Genomic DNA, 23,922 nt, shown 5'->3' with positions numbered 1-23,922 from the left:
GGTCCCTATTGTCCCTTCACGAGTGGATCCGGGAGCACACGGGGGGGGAGGGGGGGGAGACCACGCGTGTGCTGCGGGTGGCGGGTCGCTCTGGCCAAATCGCTTTTCTCCGTTGGGTGGGCAGGGAGGGAGAGATCGACAGGCAGAGGTGCGGGGAGATGAGTAAAAAGCCTCGCAAATACAATACTGCGCTGCGCCCTTCCCGCAGGCGAGCTCCCCGTCAGGGGACTCGGGAAAATAAAAGAGGTGGGGAAAGAATCCCTAATACTTGAACCTTCGGGAAACTGAAGGGGGTTTTTCCCTGTTCCGCTGCCAAGCCCAGGATTTTTGTTTTCTCTCCCAGCATGCGTTGATGACATCACGAAGTGCCCCTTCTTTGTGTGTCAGTGATGTCACCAAGTGCAGTGTGGGGGACAATGGAATCCTGAACTCCGGGCGAGTGGGAAGCGGCTGCTCCTGCTGCGGGTTCGGCGCTGAGCCGAGGGAGGGAAGGGAGGACACAGCTGCTGCTTTGGGGCTGAAACAGGTGAGAGACGGGGAAAGATGCCGGGGATTCCTTTCGACTTGCCTGGGGGGGGGGGGGGGGGAGGGCGACTTCTTCAGGCTGGGCTCTTTTTTTTCCACACCTCCCCCCCACACCCCCGAATTCCCCCTTATTGCTGAGACAGGTGAGAAGTTGCTGCTGCTGTCGGAGGGACAAAGCAGGTGAAGCAGGGAATAAGCTTTGGGGTTGAAACAGTTGTAAGAATAGGAGGAAAGCGAGCACACACACACCTCCCCCCCCCCCCGAAGCCTGGTAGCCCCACTCAGCATTAAAGAAGCATCCCAGGAGCTTGCCCCAGCTCCCAGCCACCTGCCTCGACCGTGTCCCTGAGGGGCTCTTGCATGGAAGCAGAAGAAGAGCCGGGGAGGGCGTTTATCCCCCCGCCGCCCGACACCCCTGCAGGTTACTTTCCAGAGGGTCTCCATTAAAAACTCTCGTCAGCCTCCGGGCGCCCCTTTCCCGCTGGAGCAGGATGGGGACACGCGGTGCCCGAGGGGACCCCCCTCCCCAAGCCCCCGGCCCCTGCCCCGCGTGAGGCAGCGGGTGCGTCGCGGCCCCGCCGCCCCTCAGCCCCGTTCGGCGGTGGGGGAGCAGCCAGGGAAGCCATTGCCTGTTTAATAGTTGCTGTTGCAGCACTTCCGCTTCTCTCCCAGCGAGAGAGACACGAGTGGCCAGGCCCAGCCGCACCGAGGAGGAGCAGCCAGACACAAAGGGAGAGGTAGGGGGACGGGGCAACCCCCCGCTGCCCTCCCTGCCGGCCAGCGGGGGTAGGGGCGAGAGGCAGGGCCGGCCGCGGCCCGGCAATGGGGCGGGAGGCGACAGAGCCGGTGGGGCAGGGGGATCGCGCCCAGGGCTGTCAGGTATCGCTGTCCCCCTGGCCCTGCGGGCCCGAGGCCGGGGGAGCTCGGCCGGGCCCCCCTGCTCCCGGCGGAGGAGCGGCAGCGCTGGCGGCCCGGCAGGGTCAAGGGGGGCTCCCCGGGGGCCCTGGGAGGGAAGCGGCCGTGTTCCGGCCCCCCGGCCCTCTTCTGCCCCGCCGCTGCTCGCCCCGGGCCCGCGGCTGTCCCCCTCGCTGCCGCCCTAACTCTCCCGGGGTGCCCTGCCCCCCCCCCCCCATCCATCTCGACGGCTTTTCGCCCCTCTTGGGTTGGGACCTGCCCTTGGTACCCCACCGTGCTTGTCCTGCACTGTGCCCCCTAAGTGCTCGCATGAGACTGGGCTGTCTCCCCCCGACACCCCCCGGCACTCTCCCTGCCACCGGCCTCCCCAGGCCCTCTGCTCTTACCCCTTGTAGGCCCTGGTCCTTCTCCCCCCTGGCACCCTCCTCAGCACAGACCCGGTGTTCCCCTCCCCCTTTGCTGGTATGTCCCTCGGTGCAGAGGGCCTCTGGGGGTCCCTTCCATGCACCCGACTCCCTGCTTAGCCATTCCCATTTAGTCTCCCTCTTCCTTCCTCTCCCCCCCACCCTGTCCGCTCCCAACACCCAATCCAGCAGGCAGGGGTTCCCCACCGCAGGTCACAGATCCTGCTTCGGGGTCTCCCCCCTGTTGCCAGTGATGCCCCGCTTCCATTTTAGTGCTGGCGACGGTCACCCCCCCTCCAGCCCCATCCCTTCCCACCTCCCCCACGTGCCTCCCGGGAACCCAAGGGACCGGAGCTGTTCCATTTTTATCTCCTACACCCCTAGGCTGGATAGTGGTGGGTGGTGATGGCTCCTCTTGTGTGTGCAGTTTGGGGGAGATTAGAAGGAATTGCGTTGTGCTTCCCTGATCCTCACAGTCGTCCTTCTTCCAGTCCCTTCTCTCATTTTGCACATGCTTTCTGAGGGGAAGCTTTAAAAGTCTCTTTTCCCCTCCTGATCTTTGGTGTTAATAGTGCAGGGGAGGCTACAGCTCCTGCTGCTTCGACCACAGGGGCCTGAAGAGGAGAGGGAGACACGAGGACCCTTTAAAAGGAGCATGGCCCAAACACAGAGCGAGATTGTCAGCAGCCTTTCTCTGTGTGTTTGTGTTCACTGTTCCCCACGCCCCATGGTGTCTCCTCTCCAGGTTGGGGTGTGTGGTGGGGGGGTCGCTATGTCGGATGACGATTCGAGGGCCAGCACCAGCTCCTCCTCATCTTCATCCTCCAACCAACAGACAGAGAAAGAGACAAGCACGCCTAAGAAGAAGGAAAGCAAAGTCAGCATGAGTAAAAACTCTAAGCTGCTATCTACCAGTGCCAAGAGGTGAGGCTGCAGTCGGTTTTCTCACCGGTTTGCTGCATCTTCTTTCCTTCTTCCTTGTATTTTGTTCTGTTCCCCACTGCTCCCTTGCTGCTCCAATTCCTCATCTCTAGCCCTTGAGATCAGCCTTTCCACACGAAGCTGCCATTGTCTCACTTTTTTCAGTCTTGGTGCAGCAAGTGTCTGCCCAACTTCACTGCTCTCTGCTCTCTCTTCCTTCTTCTTCCTCTTCCATCCCAAATATTCTACTGCCTTTTCTTCCTCCAGGCTGTTATTCTGTCCCTCAGTTATTTCCCCTGTCTCTTCCTCTTTCCTTATTGGCATCACTTATAGGGATGGTGTAGGATTGGCGTGTAGGACCCTAATTCCTTCTCTGCTGCCAGAAGCTATGTGGTGCTGAGCAAGGCATTGCATTTTGGTGTCGGTTTTCCCCTCTGTAGGCTGGGATTGATCTAGTGTGGCTTTTTGCTTCTTTGGGGATCAGTTAATGTTTGTGAAGAGTTTTGAGTTTGCTTGCTCTGGGGGAGTGCATTCGAATGCAGGTGGTGTAAGATAGCCCCAAATCTTTTCCACCAAATATTACTGTTTTGCTGTCTGATCATCACTTATATTGAATTTTATGTGTATGGTTGGCTGTTGACTGGAATAAATAATCCACTACAGGTCCACTTGTGGACATTCTGCTCCAAAGTAGTCTGGAATAATGTGTGCATGTGTGTATGCCTGCATAGAACAGCAGTTTCAGAACATCTACATCAGTCAGATTTCTTCACCTGGACAGACTCTTGGATCTACTTAGGTTTTAAAAGTTACCCTTTCCCATTTATCTGTGTTTCTCCTGGTTCAACACCATCTTGCCCCAGGGAGCTAAACTGACAAATGGAAGTTTCCAAGCAAGTTTGCAGTACCTCAGCAAGAAAAGTAAACTGCCTCACTGAACAGTTTTGCGAGGCAGCACAGAAAGGGTGTATTTGTAGGTGTCAAGAGTGACAGCAGTTAAATGCAAATGCCCTTCAATGCAACTAAGTTCTCTGTGGCTTTGTAGAATTTAAGCAGTTTGGTTATTCCCGATCTCCACTCTGCAGGTTCCCATGGCAAACGTGGCATAGGTAGTGACAAGTGGTGTTTATATGTTGTGCCCTTAACTGTTTTAACCTTCTGGTTGTAAGCTGCCTAATATGACAGAAGCTGTGGCTCTCATGTATGAGGCAAAAGAAGCTGGCTGAGCTTAAAGGAGAAGGGAGGCAGGCTGAGTGCTGGGTGGGGAAATCTGGAGGGGAAGCCTGAGTGACAGTAATGGGACTCCAGGGAAGGGGATGATAGCTGGTTGGGCGTTTTGTGGCAAAAGCAGTGTGAGCCCAGAATAGTCTGGGCAGAGAGGACAGGGTGTTGTCTGAACATGGTGAAGAGAGGGAGCGCCTGGAGTCCTGAGGGAGGGGACCCAGGGATGTTGTGTGGTTTTTGAGGGTGAAGAGAGGGGAGAATTTAAGGAGGCAGGAATGTGCGGGAGCCTTGGAAACAGATATTCACCTTCCTTTAAGTGTCCTTGGGAATGGAGCAGTTACTCACTCCCTTGGGGCTGGTGTTTTTTCTCAGGATGGTGATGGGAAGCTGAGGGGGGAAAGGGGGGAGGCAGTTTGGCAATGACTGTTTCTCTCGCTCCAGCAAGACAAAATTCCTTTTCAAAGTGCCGTTTCCTCCTAGCACTTGGTGCATCACATTTGCAGAGGTTTTCCCTCATTTACAGGCTGGTTGGCAGAGTGAAGCAGACAGTTTTTTCCACTGCCCCTGTGTGGCTGGCATCCTTACGGGAGCACACAGCTGTGCACCTGTCTGGGTTCAGTGCACTGTGCCTGTCTGCTTTTCTGCCAGTCTCTGTTACAGGGCGCCTGTCCTGCTTAGTGTGTTTGGACTGGTGGGAGGCTGCAGATGAGAGCTCCTCTCGCTAATGCAGTATTGCAAACACAGGGTGACAGTATGTCTGTAAGGTGTATGTGTTAACTGCTGTCCCACACAGTGACTAATCTTTGTTCCTTCTCACTTTTATTGCCACAGGATTCAGAAGGAATTGGCTGACATCACCTTAGATCCACCCCCCAACTGCAGGTTAGTGTCGATTCCTTACCTGAGGAGGGTGGGGGAAGATGAGGGGCTGAAGTGTGGCTGTGTGTGTTGTAACTCTCCTCAGAGGCTCTGGATAAAGCAGAGGAATGGCTGTTTAGGTGGCTATAGTACTCTTGTGAATGCTTGGTTGACATTAGTTTCCAGGTGTGGGGGTTCTCCAGGGATTACATGTTTTGATGCAAGTTTTCTGTTTGTTTGGGGGATTGTTTTTGTTTGTGGTTTGTTGGTTTGTTTTATTGCTTTTTTAAACAATTTCATTTTAGTCTGTTACATTGTAGTGTGTGTCTATTTCTGAAACTCACCTGTGAAGAAGATTGTGAAAACTTTCTCCTCGTTTGGTTTTTTTTTCCAGTTTATACATCTAATGCCTGACTGCACTAATCTTACATAAATAAGAGTCCTGCCAAGGAATAAGAGAATAGTAAAATGCTCTGAGCTTTTTAGCTCAGAGTGTTCTGTTGTGAACAGTAACTTACAGTGGAACTGAAGTGTGAATTCGTCACTCAGTGGGTGCCCTACAGGAGCACACATGTTAGCTGATGAAATAAAAAGCAGGGTTATTCTGCTGCCGTTTATGGGGCAGCTTATTTTTAAGTATGTTTAAGAAGCTTGTACTGTTTGTTTCAAACATACAGCAGGTTGATTTCATTCATTGCATGGTGACCTGCTTGAGCCTCTTTGCATTTGTAAAGGAGATGGTAATATCTTTGGTTGTGCTTGCTGATTCAAGAGGAAAGTGGCTTTCGGTCTGGTCTGCGTTTGCTGCAGTTTCCAAAGCACCACTCTGTTCCTGTCTTCTTGCTGTGGCTGAGATTTGAGGCTTTTGATGTTGGTAATAGCAGAAATCAGAGAAAAAGCTGTTTATAAATAACTGTTTAAGTTGGTCTTTTTAGTATTGAGTTTCCACCAGAAATGTACAATAAGCTTTTTATTGAAGATTTTGCTGCTATTAGCCTGCAGGGAGGAATTAGCACAAGAATTAGCTTGACAGGTCCAGAGCCATTCTTTTGGTATGAGTCCCAAGGATCGTAATTAATGGAAGGAGGGATGGGATGAGGCATGTGAGTGGAGGTCTAGGCTGATGTGGGGATTTTTGTGCTGTTTAGAAGATAACCGATGAGCTCTGAAATCTTTAGCTGTGACAATATTGGTTTAGTGACAGTAATGACTACCTGAATATTATAGGAATTTCCAGCTTGTGGGCTGGAGGCGTCTGTCCTGTCTGCATCCTGGCTTTGTGTCAGGATGAAGTCCACATGCATTCCCCTCCTCCTCACATGATAACCTGATTTGAAAGAAACCCAGAAGCATAGCTCAGTAAGACAATGTGACTTGCTCTCTAGAAAGCTGACTCTGAATCATCAAGGTGCTGGGGCCACAGTCTAAACTTTGCAATATATATATTTATATAATACATATTTATAAATATTTCTAATGGTAAAAATTAGTTCATAGTACAAGTAATGATAAATCTTCTCCCATAACACAGTTACAAGTATTCTGCATTCCTTACGACCTTCAAATGGGTGACAGTGAAGGCTGGCAACTCTTGCAAATAATATATGAAACTGGTGTAGTTGTTTCTGTCTCTTAATATGTTGATAGGTAGGAAAACGTGAGTGGATGGATTTGTGTGTCTATGTGTGAGCAGACGAGTTTTGGTATTGTTCATCTTGGGGTGAAATCATCCTACTTCAGTAAAGACAGAGCTGAGTGAAGAAGGGCATCTCTGCTTATGGCTAGCGAGGCTTGAACTGCGCAGCGAAGCACTGGGAGTTTGCTTCTATAGCAGCTGGTTTGTAAAAGAGTAGGCAGGTGCCGATTGCCACAACAGTGAGTTTCAGCTATTGCACTTCCACCTTTTGTGGAAAAAGAAATAGAAGTAGTCAGTTTGTGAGTGTGAGGAGATTTGTGAGCAAGCGACTGGTTGCTGTGTGATGTTTGAAGGTTGCCAAAATTTGCTCTGGGGAAGCCTGCGAACAGTGTCACTGCTTTTATTTGTTTTTTTTTCTCCCTTCACATGCACATTATTAGCATGCTCAGAGGGAAATGTTAAATACATAGTTACAGAACTTGGTTTAAATTTCCTGCCCTCATGACATCACTTATCCTTGCCTTTCTTTTGACACCTTCCCCACCCCCCCCCCCCCGCCTCTCATCTCTGCTGCCTTTGTGCCCCTACAGACCTTTTTCAGGTGTCACTGGAGGGCAACCCCCTCCTTTTGGGCATCTCACTCTCTTCTTGCAATACTAATCTCAAAACTTACCTGTTCAGGGAGTTATGTATGATACCAGGTGCTGCCTATTCTCATGTCAGCATTAGGGGTGCCAAAGTCTCAGAAGTCAGATTTGAAAATGTATGTCTGAAACTGTATCCTGGGTTACTTTGGAAATGTCATATTCTTTTCCTACTGGGCATTTGTTCTTGCACCCCTCACCACCATCTTTGTATTTTCCCCTGTTCTGTGCTGTGCCCAGTGTTTGACAGCAGTTCATTGTTGGCTGTGCTTTGATTTTTTTGCCTCACTGCAGAGTGCATTGGTTCTTCCAATCTTATAGCAATAATGGGAGTTCAAGGTATTGAACACATCTCAGAGCAGCTCTGCATATATTTTCTTCAAGAAAAAGCTTTATGTTGTAAATGGTTTTTAATAAAAATGGTTTTATTTTTCTCCTTATAAAACAGTACATTTAAGATGCAATTAGAAATAATGACAGCCATTTAGTATTTCAAATAAAACAGCTTAAAACCAATTTAGTTTCATTTTAATTTTTGTAGGTTGCAGTGACCCTATTTTCATGTGTGTAACCCACAGATCATCTGTCTAAAAAAAAAAAAAAGCCAACCCCAAAACCCAAATCACAAGCACACTCAGCACCCTGTGATTGAGCAGCTGTGTGGGTTTTACATGTATGTGGGTAATATGAGGGGAAGTTTATCACAGAACTTCCTCTCCCGCTCAGTAGTTTCCCTGCTTCTGGTTTTCCATAGCTTATTTCTGTCCCTCATGTGCTTACCTGTGCTCATTCCTCATTGACTGCTTCATCATCTCCTGTAGTCCTTTTGCCCTTCCTGTCTCCCTCCCCCGGCTGTGATTTGCTTTTATGCAGGCTCGTACAATTACTTGTACAGAGGTGCAGAATGTGTGCATGGAAACACAGTCTATGTTTGATATTCAAAGAACAGATTTTTGAACTTGAAGACATTTTCTGAAAAGATACGTTTAATACATGTCAGAGATTTATGGGTTCCTGATGGAGGCAATGCTATCCTCGTAAATGTCCTAGTGTAGTGTATGTGTGCATTTGTCTGCTTCTGGTTTTTATTCCTCTTTATCATTTTCAGTAGGCTGGCATTCTAGAGCTCTTTAATTTCTTGTCCAGAAGATTATTTGACTTCTGATATTAATACTGGCTTATGAAGTTAAATGTGGCTTTCAAATTCAGAAGTCTGCTAGTGGCTAATATGAATTGGAGAATAATTGTTTAGACCTAAGGTGTTTTAAATCTTTTGAGTACCAGGTGATTTATTCTACTGTGTATTCTCTCAGCAAGTTATAACTCTTGTTTTATAACTCAAGGTGCTTAGAGACTTTGGACTTCTGATCTTCTGAACGTGTTGGTGATGGAGGCATATGTTATGTCTTTTCTTTGGGTCATGGGTGTCTGCATCCATGTCTGTCTGCAGATGTCAAAATGCAATTCCATCTTCCTGTGTAGGCAGACCTGATCTTTGTAGATAACACTTGTAAGTATTGTGCCAAAACTTTATTTGTGTCGCTGTGACAAAGTTACCAAAGCTTTAACAGAAGTTAACTAAAGCCTTAAAGTTTATTCTCTTTGTCATTAATTTGACCTCTGTATCTAAGCATCTCCTGATAATAAATCTGCTTATTGCTGTGAGGTTATGAAATAAATGTTTTCCCCTTTTAGGGATGGGGAGTTGGAGCAGACAAAAACTAAGTGATTTGTCCAAGGTCACGCAGGAAGTCTGTGGCAAAGTGGAGAAATGGATGTAAATCTCCTTTGTTTCAGGCTAACTTGCAGCTGAGCTGTTGTGCTGGAACTGTGCTCATTGGTTGTGCTATGAAGCAAGGCTTTGAATTTGTGCTTTATTGGGTGTCTGGTATTGACTGTATGTAAGCGTGGTAATTTAATGTTATTTTTGCCATTTGTGTAGAGGGACCATACCAGATATTAACTATAATTAATGGTTTTTAATCTTTCTTATCCAAACTGAAACAAGTTTGTCTCCACATGGCTCATTTAAGTCCATATAGGCAAGGCCAGCTGTTATTTAAGCAAAAATCATTTTCAAACCTTTACTGGAGGAGGCATTGCCAGCAAGGCTTGCCATCGCTTCAGAGTAAAATGCTATCACACACTCACTATTTAAATAGTAATAAAATCCAGTTGAGTTTCCTGGCTCCTTCAGCCCACTTTGTGTAAATTCACAGAATAAAGACCAGATCTGCCCGAGAGTCTTGTGAAAGTTCACTGTCAGCACTTAATAGATATATGTCTCAGTGTAGATGGTGGGGAGAAGTGCTGTCCATTATAATGTGTGGAATATTAACAGCTTTCAGAACTTGGCAATGTGGAATCAAGATTTCTTGGCCATAGAGAAGTCTATGGAAAATGTGTGGCTTAAAGGCAGTTTTGAACTCAATAGTTTCATATGATAATTAATACATTTCATCTACATACCATGAAAGTCTGGCATTTGTTTTGCTTACATTTGTTTTCACAGTGCTCACAATTTTTTGCAAATGTATTTTCTTGATGTGTTTAATTCCAATAAGGCTTTAAGTGCTTTTGCTTTTAAATCTAGTGTATCATCTAAGGATGGATTGTCACTGTTAAGCTGTAATACAAGTGTCACTTTTGTTATTTTCATGCTTGGAATAGTCCTTCCTGGACATAGTCATATTCTAGCATAAACTTTCTGGTCTTACATTTTGTAATTAGAAAGCTTAATTTTGGTATGACTATTAATGTGCACACTCAAATTATTAGATAAAGAATGGCACAAATGCTGGTGTTTTACTTTATGGTAGAAATAACAAATGGAGATCATGCTTAATGAAAACTATCAGCTTACAAAGGTGGGTTTAGCACTTTTTACCCCCAACACTCCCTTACTGTTCTGAAATGGGAGTGTTTTCTGTGAGAAGCTTCCAGCTGTAGGATAGGAGGGACCTTCATAATTAGTGCTGTGTGTAGTTGAAAAATATCTTTTGTCATATAAACTAGCAGCGGCTCAGCATTCCCTCCCCACTTTGTTTGGCACATGATCCCTGGAGAAATAACTCTTCCTTTTGAAACGGCTTATTAACTAATTTAGAGATCCTCCACAGCTGTGGATGGTCTGGCTTGCAAACCGTAAAAATAGTACCATTTCCACACCAGGTGAATTTGAAGTATGTGTAGGTAGCAGCTCCTGCAGGCAAAGTCCTCTGCCTGGCGTACTTGGACAATAACTGCACAGGAACAGCTTCTTTACCATGGATTTATTAGTTAATATTACAGGAATTCACCTTTGTGAAAATATTCATCGTTTTATTTATTGGCTCCCTTTAAAAATCAGAACTGTTGTGATGGCCAGGCTGCTCAGATGCTGTGGCAGGATCTGGCTGATGCCATGGTAGATTTTGTTTGGCACATCCCGGTTCAGTAATTCCCGAATGAGCTGCATTCTGTGCTCTTGCATGCCAGACATCAGAAAGATGAATCTTGAGAGTGGCTGTGAAATCGTATCATAGCTAAGAACAAAGAGGATTGAAATCCCTTCTGTGCACACTCTCTTGTATACCATTTAATTTTATTATTTGACTTTCAGTTTTGCTGCCCTTGGAGGGCACTGTGCAACTGTGTTTAGGATGCTGCATATGTGTTTTATCTGATAAATTCTATTATTTCCTCTTGGTTATGTCTTTGGTTTGGTTTTGTTTCTGTTCTATTCCTGCTCTGCTTGTCTAGATCTTTATATTGGATATGTCTATAGCGGTGGCTTATGTGCCTGGTTTTGTTTTAAGGAATATTCGTGAGGTGTGTGTGCTGCTTCATAGACATAAATAGGAAACAATGTGTGTGGACTGTTTATACTGTAAGGGCTTAAATCTGTCTTGTCTTTTTATATGAAGACAAAATCATCCACAGAGAACTGGCTAGTCTAAGGGATTGAGAAACTGATAGGGGATGGTTTTGTGTTTGGGCACTTCAGCAAGGGAGGGTTGCTAGCGACTGAGAGCACTGTGGTTTCTGAAGAATGGGTTGGTATTGAGAGCCAATAAAATGCAGCCTGACAAGATGTTAACTTTGGCCCCACTGTCAAAGGGGGTTGTGCTGGGAATGAAGACAGAGCTCGCCTGTACAGTACAAGTTTTGTAGGTGGATTAAGGTTATTGATGAGTTTGTGCATAGCAAAACTTCTGCAGCTTCTGCTTGCAGCCTTCTGTAGTTGTACATGAAAGACCAGCCTTCCATACAGCGCCTCTCTAAAAGTATTTTATATACTAAACAAAAAGAAGATATCATTTTATGTGAATGGGTTAAAAGATTATTGCACATCTGTGCAGACTTGCACACCACATACAAAGTTAAGGGCTATGCCTTCTCCACCAAAGAGTGCTTTAAACTAAGTTAAATTAATGATGTAATTTAGTCATTATAGTAGGATCTTGCCAATCTGTACATTTATTTGGATGAAATAAGTTTACACTTATTTTTCCCTCTGAGGCTTAACAGTGGAGGTTTAAATACTTCATTGTTTTACAAGATGAGCTAGAGAACATATCTTGTTAAGTACTATAAATAAACTACAACTGTCAAAATAAACACTGTACACTCTGGAATTCGGAGGGGTTTTCTTGTTTCTCTTGCCAGTTTGCAAATTTCAGCCACATGCAATTGGTCTTCCAAGGCATTTGTGGAAAACGAAATGGTTACTACAGTGCATTTAATGTGTATTTTCTGTGTGTGAGGGGCTAATTGACATTGCCAAGAGAACTGAATGCCAGGGATGGAACATTCACCACTTCTTTGGGCAACCTGTTCCAGTGCCTCACCACCCTCACAGTAAATAACTTCTTCCTCATATCTAACCTGAACTTCCCCTGTTTAAGTTCAAACTCATCACCCCTTGTCCGATCGCTGCAGTCCCTGATGAAGACTCCCTCTCTGCATCCTTCAGTGCAGAATTCAGGCCTTGATTCCTCCAGGGGCTTCAACTTTTAGAATCAAAAGTAAGTGTAAACCAAATCAGATCAGTGTGTTAGCAGATGTGTTTTGTACTCAAATCATATAGGTGTAAATGATTGTTTAAGAGATTTCTTGTCTTTTCCTCTGGAGCTGCTGGACTTGCTAGAATTACAGAGGATCTTGAACTGGTACTGAGGATCCTGAAGGCAATAGTAAATGCTGTGGGCTAGAGGGGACATGCTTTCTGGGGCAGGTGGGCTGCTAATATTTAATGGTCTTTCCACTGTGAGTATCTGAGCAATAGATTTTTGCCAGTGAGCTAATTCCAGTGCCTGTTACAGAGAAATTAGGAGAGAGGCTTTGGGGCCTGTCTTGCTTTTTTATTTTGATACCTAGGATCCTATGGAGAGTTGCACACACGAGTAGAAAGACCCCCAGACATTATAAGTTAATTCTGAATAGAAAGTATCTTTTCCCAATAGGCAAATTGATGGAAAGAAATAAAATACTTATGGTATGGACTAAGAACTTTGTCAGGGATTTTGGAGATAACAACAAAGCTTCAGGGCAGTAGTGGCTGTTATACAAGGAAGCCCATCAGGGTAGCTGTCTCAAAGGTTCTGCATGCAGTTTTGAATATCTTCACTGAAATTTTAAGGTGCTAATTTAGGTGGTAACTCTTATGGGTCTGCTTGAAATTTTCAAGTGGACAACTTGCAGAACGTTTCAGGGTGTTGTTTCATACTCCGAACAAATGTAGATTGCTCTGAGAAGTGGCCTACAAATAGGGATGAAAGTGCAGTATAAGTAATTAAAGCAGTGACTGTTGCAGATGGCTTTGAAAGATGGCTAAAATGCACACAGTTGTAATATAAAGTAATTATACCAGTATGGTAGTATACCACAAAAGGTCATTTCATCAGAAGTTTCTGACCAATCAAACTGATTGTTGTAATACTGTATTTATATGCTATTTCCTGTATGCCTTGGTAACCTTTTTAGAGAAGATAAATTAGGAGATGCATGGAAGCATTTATAGTTGGTGTGCTCCTTGACTTCTTTGTAAGCTGCTTATTGATAAGAATTGTCTAGTTTTGGGTTTGAGTAGTTTGTTTTTGAATAATTTGATTAAATTGAGTAATTTGGGAATCTCTTGATGTTTTGTCGTGGTCTGACTTCTGATAAAAGTATATATGCTCACTAATGCTTGGAGGACTGTGGGAGAAAGGGAGAAGAGACTGAAGGCTTTAAATAGCTGTGCTGAATAAAATCTCAGAAGATCATGAATCTGACTGGAGTTCTCCATTGCGTTAAAGTTATGGTGATATTTTCCTTCCTACTTCAGATTGAACTTTAAAAGCACCCTATTGATCTACAAAATCAGGCAAGAAGATACATAATAGTGACAGTAGTGACCTAGGAGATCTAGGTTTTGAATGCTACTAGTGTCAGGCCTTCACCTGCCCTGCTGCTTGTCTTTTAGTTGCATCTCTGGATTGAAATCTCTAGTGAAAATTTAATACTTTCTTTAGTAGTATTATACCACTATATAATGTGGTATATCATTTTTCTGATTTTTCCATCCCCTCCCCTTATGAGGTTAATCAAATTGCAGGTATTGGTAAGACTGAGAGAATGAATAAATAGCAGGTGAGGAACAGAAAAGGACATAAAACCACTTGAGGCAGAAGGATGTTAGGTTCCTATGGAGAGCAAGATTGTGCAAGGTGTTAATGGTGACTGTAAGGGACAGCAGAGAGAGGTGGCCCATCAGGGTGGCTGAAGCAGTTTTGCAGTGGTGGCTGAAACAGTTTCAGTGAAAATGGAAGCAGAAACAGACTGATTCTTTTTCTGCTCCGGCAAGTTAGCTCTACTTTCTTACTGTTTTCTATAAGGATCAGAAGAAATGGGGCATCCTCCTCTTGAATGAGTGGGGAGGACAGTCCATGGGCCAACCTCTGCCTGGGCATGGGTGAATTTTTAAAACAGGCAAGCATGCAAGCTGCAGCAAGCTTTTGCTGTGGTGCTTGTATTGCACCCCCACTTTGGAAGCAAAATATTCATATAGCAGTAAAGTCAGTGAGCTTACACAATGCTGTACTGTTTAAAATGCTTTGTAAATCAAGAAGGCACAACCTACTATACCTTGAAGAATACATGTAACAGGTGACCAACTGTATCTTTGCAGGCCTTCTTGAACCACTGCATGAGCCCTGAAAGTACATGAGTGAGATGCTAGGAATGGGAGAAGAAAACTGGGGAAGTGATAACAAGGAAGGTTCAGAGAGAAGGAAGGGCAGAGATAAAGGGAGAGGGCAGAAGGGAAAAGAGAAACAAGCAGGCAAAAGGAGTAGGAAGGCTCCCAAATAACTTGGAACTCAGTCAATCCTGATCAAATAAACTAGTATTAAAGAAGGAATTTGCCAATTTAATTTTTTGAAGGCTCCGTGAACCTGCATCTCCCCAAGGAGCACATTTTGCTTTTGCAGCTGTTGGAAGAGAAGCATGGCAAGAGTTGTTACTCAGTAAGTTCCATAATGCTAGAAATGGAGATAATCACTGAAACTGTTAAAAGATCATTATAGAACAGATTAAGCCCTTCTAGCCAGTAGGCAGTGGAGTTCTGGAAGTTGTTCCTTCAGGAGGTTGTGGAGGCAGATAATATCAGCAAAGATATCACTCAGAGATGGACTCAACAAATTCATAGGCAACACGTCCATAAACAGAACGTCAGGAATGTACCCTTTAGCACCCCTAATCTAGTGGCTGTGGATGCTGTGGCAGTAACAAGGGGAATGGATTGCAGACAGTAGCCACAGTCATCTGTTCTGAGGAGTACCTGCTTTTGCCACTGCCAAGAATAGGGCACTGAATTAGATGACTCCAAATGGTCTTTGAGAATTCTATGGGGAGTACCCACAAAATTACCTCCCTCCCCTACCCTGTTGTCCCTCTTTCCAGCCCACTAACTTCAGTCTTTCTTCTGTTTCCTCGTTCCACTTGACATTGCTTTTAGCCACATAAAATGTTCAACTTCTGCCCTTTAAGGAACTGTTCTTTCCTCTCTTTTTATGCTTTGCCATTTAAAGCAAGCCCTTGTTTCCTGTCACTTAGCCGCTTCTCACTCTTGTGAAGGGTTAACCTTAATGTGTTTGTGTTGCTGAATTTGGACTATAAAATTTTCAGGGCAAAGCACTTCTTTCATTTTTGTCTGTGTTTGCAGAGTGGTATGTAAATTTCCAGCAATGTTTAAATGTTCTTTAATAATAAAGTAGGTTTAGACCTTGGGCTTGTAGAAATCTCCCTGTCCCCTTCCCCAAAAAATGAAGTTCTGCTTATATTGCTACATTGCATTTCTTTTTCCTTATCTGAGGTAAATAAGTGAGTTGTTTTATTCAGCAGCTATTCTGTTATCTTGAATATGTGATTTGGTTATTTTCCGGTTTTATGCACATCAAGGTTATCACAGCTGTTACTTTGTGGTACTACTGCATTGTAATAGGATAATGTGTTTTGAGATATATTAGTATTGGGATTTTTTTTCTTCCTGGGTAGTAGCAGAGAAATAATAAAGGTGTCCAATAGCCAATCTCTCTCTTTGCTGTCTTTGTGTTCCTACTTCACCTTCCACCTCAATAACTAGCAGGACTGTAGCTATTTGTTAGGGAAATATTAGTTAAATTGCAGAGCTATTGCATGTGCTGAGACATTCAAATTTAAAGTACTTAGTATTCAGTGTATGTACTCCTAATGACTAGAAATATTTTGTTACATCGGAGGTTTTGTAATGCATCAGGTATGTCTTGTACATTGTTTTTTTCCACAGAAGATGCAAATTTTCTAACTCATAGATTATGTAAGCTGTATTTTCTACGTTTCTTTACAAGAATTTTTGCTTTGCTTTTCATAGTAGAGTCTTACTTAAGAGGAGATGTAAAGTTCACACAAATAATTTAGCATTGCGATTGTTCAGGTGCATGTTTCACTGCAGTGTGAAGTAGCACAGAACTAGTCATTTAGGACATATTTAATAAGTGGGAAAGACTGAAAAAGAGGGATTGGGTAGTGGAGCCTTTGTATGGTAACACTTTGCAGTGGGAGTGCAGTGAACTGGCAGAGTTGAGCTGTAGCAGCAGAGTAAAGGGATGAGGGTAAGTGAGGGTGTGGAGTGACCTCTCTTGTGGCTGAACATGGCTGAACAGCTGGATGGGATTTGTTAGTGATTCACAGCTTGACTTAAAGAGGCATAAGGAAGGAGTGCTGATCAGGGCCTGGATCTGGGAAGGAGACTTGACTGTTATGTAGTGAAGTCTGCTCTATTTGCAGCAGTCTTCATCAGTTTGTAGTGAATGGGGTAAAAAGAGATGGAGCTAGAACTGATGGCTGAAGTATGACGCATTAGGAAAGAGTGAAAATACAGAGTGGGGTTAGATGTGACCCTTAAAAACAGAGAACAACAAGGGGAAAGCATTTTGCCAGATCCCTTTCCAGTAATAAGCCTGCCAGTCTCTTGTGCAGATTCTCAGCTCTCTCTCTGTACTTCTTTCCTAGGCATGCTCTTGATTACAATCCAGTGTGTGTCCCAAGTTACAGTGTGATGTAAGTTCTGCAAGAGAGCTCTCTTGTGTGTCTGTTCCAGCCCATGGGAGCTGGGCCTCTTTCTGCAAACCATCACAGGGTTGTAAGGAACAGTGTTAGTGTCTTCTGTTTCATTATCCTGCTGAGTTGAGCAAGTCCTGGTCCCTTTTCTTTCCTGATAGTTGCACTGATCCTTCATCAGTAAGCCATTATATCTGCCAAAGTCTGCAGCCCATGCCTATAGGGAACTGAGGAAGCAAGGTTGTCCTGTTGCCAGAAAGAAAATGTTTTTGAGGAATCAAAAAATAAACAGACAAAACTATTCTTGTTCTATTAATTTACTTGCAAATAAAGTAGCAGTGATCAGCTCAGCTACTGAATGTATATATAGATTTATTTCTTTTTTTAAAATTGCTTAAGTATGTGGAATATACAAATCAGAGGAGCTTGATGAAAGGGAAAGAGGAAAGTGTTTTTAAATTACTTAAATGGGCAATTGGGATAATCCTGAGAGCAGGGTAACATAAGAATTGATATTTGTCATCCTACTTTGGTCATTAGAAAGTTTATTCTCTTCAATGGTTTCTAGTCAAGAGTATGCATTTAAACTTCACTTTGGGGAAATGAAGGCATTTAGCATGTGCAGTAGATGAGCCTGTGTGAGCAGACAGCTGTATGCCAGGCAAATGAAATATTCTTTGGTCAGTATTTTTATTAATCCTTCTTTCCTGTACACATTGAATGGCACATCTGGAAAGTTATCTAGCAGCTGTTTTAGCAAATGGCTTCTTTTCAGAGGGAGAATCTTGTTTTCTGGGTATTAAAATAGTAATAGAATTGTGGTGTTTGCTTAGATTGGCTTTCCTGAAGCATAACATGTCATATCCTAATGACACACTAGGTCAAGTGCTGAATTTCAGTCCTTGCTGGAGATAGTGAATGAACTGTGTCTGGAAATAAGCAGTTTTGTATGTCCCTGTTCATATTACTGGAGTTCAAGGTCACTAGAAGAATTGTGGGGTTTAATGTACAATATTTATGATTTACCCATCTTTTCTAAGAAAGTGCTGGCACTAAACTGTGTGAGTGCCTTGCTGTTTTATGTATAGCCAGTGATTTTCTCAGGTGGTTATACACAAAGAGGGTGCATTTCTTTTTTTCTTGCTTTTTTCTTTGTTAACCACAGTGAGGCAGTTGGATGGAAGAGGTTTTGGCTTCTGAAGGAAACATCTCTCTTTTTGTTTAGTTTTCTGGGGTTTGTATAGGGTTATTCTCTAGTAGGGATTGTACAATAAGATTATGAAGTTGTGGTTTCTTCCCAAGGGCCACATATGTGATCTCTGGTCAGTAGGGAGAAACTCACACTTTTGACCTTTCTGTCTCTTTGGACCCATTAATTGTTGGGCATAATCGTGCTTCTAAAATGGCTTAATTTTTCCATTTGTGCTTACTCTGTTATTGCCATTTGATGCTGTCTCTCTACACACTGCCAAAAGCCCATGGTATATTACATTTTTATTGTTATGTAAAGCAGCTGTAAAACAAACAGTGTGGTTGTGTAAGTGTATTTGAAATCTTTGCTATTGGCTACTTAATTTTTCCCCTTTATGTCTCTAGCTTTTACATTTATAGTTTTGCCACCACAGGGAGCTAATGAAAAGCAAACATATAGACTGTTTGTTTAATAATAATAATAATAATGCCATGCACATACTCATATTGCTTCCTTATTCATATTTGTTATCTTATTTCATAGTATAAGAGAAGCTAAGAGTTGTGCTGGGGTGTTTTTTGTTGGGAGGATTTGGGGCTTTGTCTTCATGCATTGATTTGATTGCTGCATTCCTCTGATTTTAGGGAACTTCAACAACTGTAGAGCAAGTTAGCAAATAGCAAACAAAGACAGTTGAAAGATAAATGCATTTGCAGTAAGACATTGATCCAGATGAGGGGAAGTCTGAACTATTTTGTTATTTTTAATACTTGCATGCCCTTAGGGAATCAGTCCTGTGTGTGTCCCTAGCACATTCACAGGATTGCGGAAGGTGATGTATTTTATGTGTTCAAGTTTCTCTTTACAAGTAGTACTGAAGAAAAGGGCTTAAATTATCCTATTTTTTTCGTTGTTCTCTACCATTTTGGTATGTAGCAGAACTGCATGTTTCAGTAGTAAAATTATGAAATGCATATATTTATTAAGAGTCTGATTTTCAACAGTAGCTATTTAGAGTAAGAGTATTTGTTGAGATGATGAGTCTCTTGATCATTCTTTGCCCTGGTGGGAAAAGTGTGTAAAAACAGTACAAGAGCCACTGGGGCAGCCTCTCTCACAACTTTTCATCCATGCTGGTCACAGCTGCTAAGGCATTTTTAATAAATAGACCTTTTTTTAGTTTAAGCGATTTTTCTTCTCGAATTGGAGTTTGCATAGCTTAAATCCTGCTTTTCACTCTATTTGGAAAGATACATGAACTCAGTCACCACTGAACCAGAGCTGCCTTCTTTCTGTAGCCTGTGCGTGGGGAGGCATACCTACTTGCTGAGGGTCTGTTGTATTTGGATTAAAGGAACAGAAACAACATATAAAGATTAAAAGATACTCAGGAGGGTAATGTGTACTTGAATTTTGCCAGCAGCTAAAGGTAAATCCCTTATAGTAGGGAAGGCTCTAAATGGTGCCTTTCAGTATTTGTTTTGCAGTATTTGAATTGTTCAAGAAAAATGAAAATATAATACAGCTGCCAGACTTTAAAATAAATGAAGTAGATTTTATCTTGGTTTTTATTCTGCCTATTATTTCATTTTGTGAATTATGAAGTAACTCATAATAATCTACAAATTTTGGAACAGCTGTACAACAGCTCTAAGAGAACAGTGTTGCATCAGGTCTGCTTTTTGTTAGTGGTGTGTCTAGAGCATGTATGTGTGTGCAAATAACCTTTTTCATTCGCTTACCAGAATGTGGTTGTATTTCTGAGAAAGAAAAGGGTTATTTTTTCTTTTTCCTGCCCCAAATGTGCAAAAATAGATGTATGGAAAAGAACTGTTGTAAGAAGAACTTTCCTTTTCTTCAGCATTTAACTTGCAGAAGTTCACAGAATACACATTTTCCTAAACTTTGAACATTGCATCACCGAGGAGAAGCACACACAGGCAAGTCTTAAGTAGGGGCAAAGCAGACTCCAAGGAGAATGCTGATTTCCCACATTAATCCTGGTGGTATAAAGGGTAAGGCCAAACTTCTTGTGACTGCAAGCAAAAGTTAGCTGGGACTAGCGCTGCAATGTTGTGTATTGTAATCATTTTGTAGCGAAAATTATAGTATAATTCTAGATCTGCCATTTTGGAGGACTATACTAGAGTGTGTGTTCTGAACAAATCTAAGCAAAGGGGTTGAAGTAAGTTAATTCCCTTCAACCTTGGCTCCTCTTTCTGCACATCTGCAGAAAGTAACAGAAGCTATTCATTTTAACTGCCACTGAACTGAGTTAGTGTAGCTATGAAGGCATACAGATTTTGTGTATGTGCATGCATATTAGCATGTTTATAACACATGCATGTATACTCAGATTTTATGTATGAGAGTGTCTATGATGAGAATGAGATATAACTGTACCTTTATCACCCAGGTTTAAGGTGTATGACATTTTCAGAAATCTCAGTCTGAATGTCATCACACTTAATTAGGACACCTCATTTTGTATTTCACCCACTTGGGTTTCTTTTTTCCATTCAGTCCTTCTGTCAGCAAGTCAGAACTAACTGTGCTCTTGTGCCCTTGGCTAATCACAGGCAGACTGGGGGTTTCACCCAGTCTTTGCCGAGTTTTGACTTGGAAAAATTAACTTCTTAACTATGTAAGAATACTTTGTTTCATAAATGTTTCCTTGTTGAAAATATACCTTTAAAAGAATAAAACAAAATCTGACCCAAATGACATGTGTTGTTAACAAGAGTTTCTCTGCTCCAGAAATTCGTGTTCAGGTCTGCAAAGCTGGTCACATATAGCCTTTTTGCATGTAATTAATGTATATTAATGATGCCAGTGTGAAGATCAAGGATCCCATGATACTGCAACATGAAGCATTGCGATGTAAGCATATCTTCCCTCAAATACAGTGTCATTTCCATTAAACATAAGAACCACAGGTTTATTCCAAATGAAGAGGTTGTCCTCATTTAAGTAGCATAATGTAAAAGGACTATGATCTTGGATTTCTCAGATCCATTTGTTTCGTATTAATTCTTGTGATTTTCAGTACCAGGACTAGGAGAGAGGTTGAGCCGAAGTCATGCAAATGTCTTTCATGCATGCTCTATGAATACTTGACACATGGCTAAGATTTCTTACAGAAACTGCTGGAATTCTGAAATAATTTTTTTCTGCATTCTGTGTTTTTATTTGGATGACTTAATGCTAGTTTGTGTGCAGCTAACTGCAGCAGTGTCTCTGTCACTAGAAGGTGAGGGAACTTGGAACTGGGCTCAGTAAGACACAGTGCAGGCTGGTATTGGATCTAAGGGTTGGTAACACTTGTATTTAGGGATCAGTTGTATAGCTGAGGCAATACAAAAACTGTAATTTCTCTGGATTGTCCTTTTCTGTCATGTAGTAACTAAATGGAGCAAGGTTTCTAGTGGAATTTTAACATCAGTGTCAGCAGCCTGTAATCTGGTGAAGTCTCTCTGAGATCTACTTGCACTGCTTTAGGAATTTAATGCCTTTATGTAGAGATCCCTATGTTATGAAATATCCCTATTTTAGGAAAAGTTTTGGTTGAAGTTATGCTTGTGTTTGGTGTAGCTTTCGCCCAATCAATGGTAGTTAAATACAAATAATAGAGGTATACTCTTCCTACAAGTGCCCAGAAATATTGCAAAACTGTGGCATCGATCCTTTTTAAACCATTCATCCTGACAGTGGCACCTGAGAATTTGCTTATGCTCACAGAGTAACTTCAAGCTGTTGACTGTAACTGCTTGTGTAATGAGTTTTAAAGTAGCATGTTGAATATGTGTGATATCAGAGGTTCAGGTGACATGACATGTGAGGTTCTCTTACTTTGCTTTTTTATTGTCCATCTCCCTCACTATCATCTTCAGCCATACATGCTGCATTTCATTCAATTAGAGTCTGTGGTTGGTTGGTTGGTTGGCGCTTTTTTTCTTCCTCAAATATAGGTATACCAGTGTAGAATAGGGGACCACTTTTTAACACTTGTAGTATTTGTTTTCTTGTAGTCCTCTTGCTCAGAGTTAATACATTTTTTTACTTCCTTCTTCATCTTTCTCAGATTCTCCTCATAGGCAGGCAGGTATACTCTGTCTGGATGAATACAGGATGAACTACGTCAGTCACTTACTTCATTCTGCACAGAATACTAGCGTAAAAAAGAATAAATTGGAAACATCTGGGTTTTTTTTTTCTCATACTAGAAGAACAAAGAGATGCTCAATTGAAATCAAAGGTGTCAAATATAATAATAAAAGGAAGGTATTTTATGTGTCTTTCACACATATAAGCAGTCTATGGATCTTACTATCACAGGAAATCATTGAGACCAAGAACATGACAGAATTTGAAACAGAGTTGGGTAAGCATGTGGCTATCATGAATGTTTCAAAATCAGTCTTGTTAATTATGGTGATTTTGGAGCAACATTAAACCCACCTTCTTAGGCTTAAGCCAGTTTATCTGGAGATGTTATATCCAAAAAGCGCACTTTTTTGTGTTCCTTTGAGTTGAACTTTCCTATAGACTAAAATTTGCTTGAATTCTGAGCATTTATTGGAATTATTTTTGTTCAATCACAGTTTGTACATATGCAAGCATTTTTCTCCCTCCCTTTTCCATATACACATGTACACACCCATCTTGTGTCTACTGAGGACTGGATATCCTTCTCACATATATTCTGTGTCCCTTTCTGTGCTACTGTTCCACCTATCTGCCCATATCAGCTCACCCCAGGAAGGACCATTATGGATCATGTCTGATTAGGTTGTATGGGAATACCTATGGAAATGACCGACAAAGTGAGCAATAGAATCCAAAGATTTATGAATGATTAATGCCTACACAGAGCAAGAGCCACAATGTTGATTAAACTTGAGTATGCTGTGATGAGCGAAATCACTGTTATTTCTGCAAAGGAGGTGATAATGGTAGCAGATTCTTTACCATGTCTTGGTTATTTTAGTAAGTGGCACTTCAAGTTATGGAATTAATTCCACAGAGTGGAAAAATATCAGGAGTGAAGTAATAGAAATGTTAAAAGGTTTGACAATTTAGTTGACATTTATGCCTGCAAATCTCGGCAGGGTTTTAAAGCACTCAGTTCCAGTGTGTTGGGGCCAGGGAGGAGAAATATCTTCTAAGTATAATAAAGTTCTTGCTTTAAAAATAAAACAAAACAAAAAAAACCCACGAAAACATAAACAAGAAAAAACAACAACAACAAAAAAAAAACACCACCAAACCTGCATCTGTGGAATCAGAAAGGAAATTAAAAAGTAGTTGAGCAAAAGCCTAATAGAGACAATAGTTAGAAATCCTTGTACATTAGCCAGAATATGCCTGGTCTTCAGATTCTCCTACTGGGAGTTTAGGAAAGGGGACTTGAATGAATCATGTGGCTTCAAAGGAAAGAACCTTAAAATGTCTTCTGTAGAGAAAGCTGGCTCTCTGCAGAGCTATGTGCTTTACTTTGCAAGGTTGTGCTCTTCTGTGATTATCTAAGAACTACAGTCAGATTAATGACAGAAGCAAAGCTTATTGCTTGTTTCTGAGATGCTCAGCAGCAGTATTGATTGATTACAAACTCTGGGAGTTTATTCTTCCAAAAAGAATTCAGTGTTCTGGCTTTTTCATAGGATGCACAAGCAACAAGGATGCTTCCGGAAGTGTCTTTGCTGGCAGTAAGTGTGCGAATGAGGAATGCTATAATTACTGACTGGGCTAAGTTTAATGAAGCAAACCCCCAGTCAAAGTGATTTGCAGTGATCTGGCTTTTGCAGTCACTGCTGGGTTATTTTCAGGTTCCCAGAAGAGATTTTCTCTCCTGCCTTGCATATGAACTTGTTCTGCTAAATTTGATGGAAGTTTTGTCATTGTCTTCAGCTAGCCAAGACTGATATAGAAGAACTGGCTTCTAGACAGATAACTTGACAAATGTATTTGCACACAGGGCAGATCTTTAGCAATGTGTGGTCTCCTGCAAACATCTTACTTTGACAGTAGGGGAGAAACTTGCTC

General features: G+C 42.5%; 1 protein-coding gene across 3 annotated transcripts in view; it reads left to right on the top strand.

The window, feature by feature from the left end:
- Positions 1-333: 333 nt before the first annotated feature.
- LOC101881764 (ubiquitin-conjugating enzyme E2 E1) overlaps positions 334-23,922 on the top strand; it is a 44,165-nt gene continuing 20,576 nt past the window's right edge. Inside the window, exons 1-3 of one of the 3 annotated variants that reach the window (XM_034067798.1) lie at positions 334-526; positions 2,590-2,768; positions 4,821-4,871. In XM_034067798.1, the coding sequence (XP_033923689.1) occupies positions 353-526; positions 2,590-2,768; positions 4,821-4,871 (404 nt within the window). In that variant the 5' untranslated portion in view covers positions 334-352. Of the gene's footprint in view, positions 527-1,126; positions 1,263-2,589; positions 2,769-4,820; positions 4,872-23,922 lie in introns of those variants that run through there. The other 2 variants (XM_005152817.4, XM_034067805.1) reach the window with 2 other exon arrangements.

The sequence above is a fragment of the Melopsittacus undulatus genome, chromosome 1 (assembly GCF_012275295.1).
Source record: "Melopsittacus undulatus isolate bMelUnd1 chromosome 1, bMelUnd1.mat.Z, whole genome shotgun sequence".
NCBI classification, from domain to species: Eukaryota; Metazoa; Chordata; class Aves; order Psittaciformes; family Psittaculidae; genus Melopsittacus; species Melopsittacus undulatus.
The sequence above is the reverse complement of the archived record's forward strand: the minus strand, read 5'-3'. Positions and strand labels throughout refer to the sequence as shown.